Genomic DNA, 6211 nt, shown 5'->3' with positions numbered 1-6211 from the left:
TATATATATATATATCTTTTTTATTCAAATTTAGTGATCAAAATTAGAGAAAATTAAAACAAAGTGAGCAAACTTATAGTTTTCACTAATTATAATCTACCTCTCCTAAGCGGTTTAAACGTCGCCGTCAACGCTCTCTATTCCACCAATCTAAAGTTCTAAACGGGAAACAGGTCAAAAGAAGTTCAAACCAAAAATTTAATTTTTTTAATTAAAACCCTAGAATTTGGGATTTTGATGCTGAATTCGAAATGGTAGGCAATTCGCTAGCTGGACTACAAGATCACTTGAAATTGGCTCGAGAATACGCTGTTGAAGGTCTCTACGACACTTCAATTATCTTCTTCGATGGCGCCATTGCCCAGATCAACAAGTATTTTTCTTCCTTTTCTTCGCTATATTTTTCTGTGATTTCTTCATTAATTTTGCTTTTCTTCTTTCGGCTCTGAATTTCGAATCTTCTTCATTGATTTGATTCACAATCAAGTTTGTTAGTAACTTAGACTGTTAAATAGTTATAGGAGAACTGTTTGTTTAATGGATTCATTTTTTGTTTTCTTTTTAATATCAAGAATTCTAGAAAAAATGTTAATTTTAGCACCTGTTATTTTTAGTTCCTAGATAAAAAATACTTTTAAATTTATTGGGTAATAATTTTCTTATTGCCTTAAAAATCTTGATATTGTGTAATATGATTAAATTTTTTGCGAACTTAATTTTTCTTTATGATTTATCTTTCATCATGTCCGTGTTATTCATGAAATAAATGGAAAACGCAATTAACTTATAGAGTATAGAATAAATAAGATCCCTTAATATGTTTTTATTAAACATTTGTAGCTATCATTTGAGTTAATTCTATAAAATTATTGAATTTTGTTATGCATTTTTAGGCATCTTAGTACAGTTGATGACCCTTTAATTCATTCCAAATGGATGAATGTGAAGAAAGCACTGTCAAAGGAGACAGAAGTTGTGAAGCAATTGGATGCTGAGAGAAGATCATTTAAGGAAGCTCCTAATGGGAGGCGTCCTTTTTCACCACCAATTAATGCTAAGTCGTCTTTTGTTTTCCAACCATTAGACGAGTACCCGACTTCATCAGGTGCCCCAATGGATGATCCTGATGTGTGGAGGCCTCCAAGTCGGGACACTACAACTAGAAGACCTGCGAGGGCTGGCCAAGTAGGCATGAGAAAATCTCCCCAAGATGGAACTTGGGGCCGTGGTAATACTAGGACTACAACTGGCCGTGGTGCAAAGGCTGGTGGTTCAAGTAGAACTAACACATGTGCCAGAGCATCTACAACTGGAAAGAAAGGCACTGGTTCTGGGAAACCTAGCAAAGGCGATTCAACAGTAAGTTCAAATTGACAAAAACTTCTGCTTGTTAATTTTGTCTTATTACAGTCTTTTGGGTTTGAATTTCCATATAAAAGCTAAGTGCTTAACATATTAAATTTCTCATGCATGTCTAGATGTTCTATCAATGTCTTAAATAAATTGTAATCCCAAATACTTACGTGACTTGATCAATTTTTTCCATTCTGAACTCAATTTTTTTAGTTTGATCGTCTCAAAATTTTGTGATTGATTTGTTTGTGCCTTTTTTAGAATGGTGATGCTGAAGACGGAAAGTCAAAGAGGTCACAGTATGAGGGACCTGATCCAGATTTAGCTGAAATGCTGGAAAGGGATGTCTTAGAAACCACTCCTGGTGTACGATGGGATGATGTTGCTGGCTTGACTGAAGCAAAAAGGCTTTTAGAGGAAGCTGTTGTTCTTCCTTTATGGATGCCTGAATATTTTCAGGTGCTTGCCACAGTTGCAGCTGAATTATCATTAAAGTCTTGTTTAGTAGAGGGCAGGGTTTCAAATAGCGCCCCGCTACCGCGATAGCGCCCGCGATTTCGCGGTAGCACTACCTTCCGCTACACCCGCGACGGCTGCAATAGCGCCCGCGACGACCGCAATCACGGAAAAAATGAAATGACCGAAAACGCGACCGCGATTTAAAACCCTGGTAGAGGGCATATAATATTGCCAGATCAATTCATGTTTCTCTCAGATGATACAGTATACGGCAAATACTAAATATGTTACTTATGACTTCATCATTTGATTTTGCATCCAATAAGGGATGTAACAACAGTAATCTAGTATACTTTTCTTCATATGTTTCTAAGGAATATGGAAACGTCATTAAGAAAGTTTTGTTTCCAAAATTCTAGAAAATTAATTTTCTGCGTCTTTTGTCCCTGCATACATAAGCTGCTGGATAGGATGAGTTATTTTATTCTTGTTTTTGTCTTTAGGGAATTAGGAGGCCTTGGAAAGGTGTTCTTATGTTTGGCCCTCCTGGAACTGGCAAAACTCTCCTGGCTAAAGCAGTTGCCACTGAGTGTGGAACAACATTTTTCAATGTTTCATCGGCTACATTAGCCTCAAAGTGGCGTGGGGAGAGTGAACGCATGGTTCGGTGCTTGTTTGATCTTGCAAGAGCTTACGCACCTAGTACAATTTTTATTGATGAGATTGACTCCCTTTGCAATGCTCGTGGGTAAGTTTGCTGCCTGTTGCTCTAGAGTTTGGCTATTACCTTTTGTTTATTCTTGATGTTTAAGATTCATATATGTGTGCACATTTTTCTGGCATGAAAGGAGATGAGGGGCATTAGTTTTTCATATATGTGCTGGTATTTCAATGTTTATCTTGATATTTCATGGTGGATGGAGATTCTTCCTTTTTCTCTAAAGCTTCATTCGTTCATTTACTTATGTTTTAAACCCTCTCTATAGGGCATTAGTTTTTTACCATTAAATGAAGTCCTGGATTTATTCTTTTCCAAATGGTCTCTGACTCTCGACTCTTCACTTTGATGCAATATTTTCAATTAGGGCTTCTGGTGAGCATGAATCATCTAGAAGGGTAAAATCTGAACTTCTTGTTCAGGTAGATGGTGTCAATAATACTGGAACAAATGAAGATGGTAGTCGTAAGATAGTGATGGTTTTGGCTGCGACTAATTTCCCATGGGACATAGATGAGGCTCTCAGGTAGGTCTTTAAGTTTGATGCGTTTTTTTTTTTTTTTTTTTTTGGTTTTCTTCAATTGATTGGATATCTTTTTTGCACCAAGTTTCATGTTTTAATGCATCTTATCAGTCAAGCTACTAGGTCAAATTACTTGTCTCATTGTACTCCATCACACATTGTAGGAGGCGACTGGAAAAGCGTATTTACATTCCTCTGCCTAATTTTGAGAGTCGTAAGGAGCTTATTCGCATAAATTTAAAAACAGTTGAGGTAATTTACTCTCAATAATCTATGAACTGTCTTGTTTATTTTTTAGGCCTTAAGATATTATTATTTTCTTTATTTGTGGCTTTCGTTTTGCCACATTTGATTTGTTTGTATTTTAGTCACAAGCTGCTCATATGATGGATCAATAAGATAAAAATCCAGCTTTTGGTAGCATTTGAGATGGTTTAACTTAAAATCGTGCTTTTTGGAGTCAAATAATGTCTGTACATATGTATGTACGAACGTACTAATATAATGTAAGCTGTATTCTATGCAATGATATTGATAGTAAATTTGGCAGGTGGCTACTGATGTGGATATAGACGAAGTGGCTCGTCGAACAGAGGGATATAGTGGTGATGACCTCACGAATGTTTGTCGTGATGCTTCCTTGAATGGCATGAGACGTAAAATAGCGGGAAAGACACGAGACGAAATCAAAAACATGTCGAAAGACGAGATTTCAAATGATCCTGTTGCGATGTGTGATTTCAAAGAAGCGTTGGTGAAGGTCCAGAGAAGTGTTTCTCAGGCTGATATCGAGAAACACGAAAAATGGTTTACTGAATTTGGATCTGCGTAAACAAAATCTAAATCCGTGGTTCCCCCCCCCCCCCCCGCGAGGGTTTATTGAGTTTTTTTGGTTTCCTGATAAGTGTGCATGAAAAAGGTGTTCAATTCACTGTCATTAATTAGATTGATTGGAATTTGATTTATTCATTTAAAAATGGTTGATTGTTTGTAATCCTAGTGTTTACGAATGTTCTTATGTTGTGGTGCTATTTGTTTCCTTAATCTCGTTGATCAAACCTTTATAATTCAAACATTTGATTTATTCGCATAATTATGTGTAGGAGCATAACATTGTAGTTTTATGAGAATGATTCTTTGATTTGGTGGGCCAAATACTTGTCCTCCAAATTCTGCATTGCCAATTTTAGATGTTTTGTGGTAAAGTGGTTGGCGGCCTCGTCTTCCCCATGCAGCAGCCCTAGGTGAGGTCTAGGTCTGAAGCTTTTATATCTTCACTTAACTTCTCTGAGCTTCCCATCTCTATACATCAACTTGTTTAACACATTTGTTTTTTTCTGGTAAACTACACCTTTAGTACCCCCAATTATCACTTTTATTCTGTTCTGGTCACCCAATTAATTTATGTTTTAAAATCATACCTAATGTTAGGTTATGCAACTCATTTTGCCTCCCCCCACCATTAAAAATTTAACGGAACACTAAAACAAAACTAAAGCATAACGTTAGATATGATTTTAAAACATAAGTTAATTGGGTGACCAAAACAAAACAAAAATAATAGTTGATGGATACAAAACTTATAGTTTACCCTTTTATTTTTACACCCTCATCAGTACAATAGCTTTTGATGATAACCAATTTCCTCTCTGTGAAGATGAGGACATATAAAGTAAACAATTAGTAAGGATGAAACCATTGTGGTGGCGAGGCGTGTAAAATGAGTTGCAGCATTGGGATTAAGATGAGTAAGAAACTCCTTGATTTCTTTGTCAAAGTAATTAGCTATATATAGTCTTTGTATTTTGTCCATCATATCCAACTTTTCATCAGCTATACCGACGTAAACAAACTTCGACCAGCTTGCTTAAGCTCCTCCAAATCACACGCTTCACTAGTGACACGTGTAAAAATATTTTTGAAGGTGAATATATATACGTTAGTAACATAAAAAATTTTAATGTATAAATATAAATAAAATTTAAGAAAAATTAATAACTAATAAAAAAATTTAAATTTTAATGTCCACCCTAAAATACACGTGGGTCTATCACGCCCATCATTGTCCTATTGAATTCGGCAGAAGCTGGAAGAGAAATAGATGATGCCATAAGAGAAAGTTCTATGATGCGGCACCCTTAATATACGGCTAAAAAACTCTCCAACTCACCTACAGATGGCTCCCACTTTTTGCACCAATAGACGATCAAATACCTAATGTTATCCATCAAGAAACTCTCTTAGTTAACTTGGAGCCATCCCTTAGGTGATCAACACCTCCTAAACAAAGTCATGCACCAGAAGATGGAACTCAGCTTTTAATGAAAACAGAGATACCGACCCCTATCTTCTCCTCGTAGCAGTCACTCTGACAGTGAGTTCCTACGATGACCTCAAACCCAAACTCATCTGTTGCAAACCATGATACAGCAACAACCTTATCGCCTTATTCTAGTTGATTTAAAACTCGGTCGAGCCTTCAACCACTAGAAGTGACTAGTTCGCTTCTACCTTATTTGCAAATTCTTGTCTCCCGTCGTAACTCACTTCTTCATCGAAACAAGAACATAGAAGATATTTCGAAGAAAAAGAACGAAATGTTTAAAGTGGTTTTGTAGATAACTTTTTTGGAATAAGACATATAAAGGCAAAAGAAAATGAAATTATAGATTTTACCCAACTTTCCTTTTAAATAACAGTAGGACAAAACTTTTCTTAATCGTTATAATCCACGCCAACGATCTACACCAATGATAAAGCAATCGCGTACAAGCTTCCAACCACTCGAAGTCAAACATAGGATTGTTTCCCGAGAAACTACTCCTTTAATGCAATAAATTTCTTTTTTATGTAAGTTTTGGTTCAAGTTACTTTATCACATTGCCTCTACCAATAACCTCCCTTACAAGACACACTTATATTACTATTGTTGGAAAATAAGCTACTGGAAAACGAGGCATTATGGAAAATATAAAATAAAATATATAAGTAAAGAATCGATTAGATGTGTCCTGATATTAACTTCTGTCTTAGAAGAGAATTTGTCCCGATATGTGTAACAACTACAATAGACGAATGGCCTTTTGAGGTTAGCTCAACTCTTCGAATTTTATACACGAAAAAAATGGAATGGACTTCGGTGATACTACGTTTCTTCA

The 6211-nt window shown here is 35.9% G+C and overlaps 1 protein-coding gene across 1 annotated transcript; it reads left to right on the top strand.

Moving 5' to 3' along the window:
- The first annotated feature begins 208 nt into the window (after positions 1 to 208).
- LOC120126026 (katanin p60 ATPase-containing subunit A1-like) lies at positions 209 to 4073 on the top strand. Its single transcript, XM_039144331.1, has 7 exons — positions 209 to 373; positions 894 to 1359; positions 1615 to 1812; positions 2316 to 2560; positions 2898 to 3056; positions 3218 to 3305; positions 3604 to 4073. Exons 1-7 carry the CDS (start codon positions 252 to 254, stop codon positions 3883 to 3885), a joined length of 1560 nt encoding a protein of 519 aa, XP_039000262.1. The 5' UTR covers positions 209 to 251; the 3' UTR covers positions 3886 to 4073.
- Positions 4074 to 6211: the final 2138 nt, after the last annotated feature.

Source organism: Hibiscus syriacus, unplaced genomic scaffold, assembly GCF_006381635.1.
Source record: "Hibiscus syriacus cultivar Baekdansim isolate YM2019G1 unplaced genomic scaffold, ASM638163v2 tig00110450_pilon, whole genome shotgun sequence".
NCBI classification, from domain to species: Eukaryota; Viridiplantae; Streptophyta; class Magnoliopsida; order Malvales; family Malvaceae; genus Hibiscus; species Hibiscus syriacus.
This window is presented reverse-complemented; position numbering and strand designations above follow the sequence as displayed.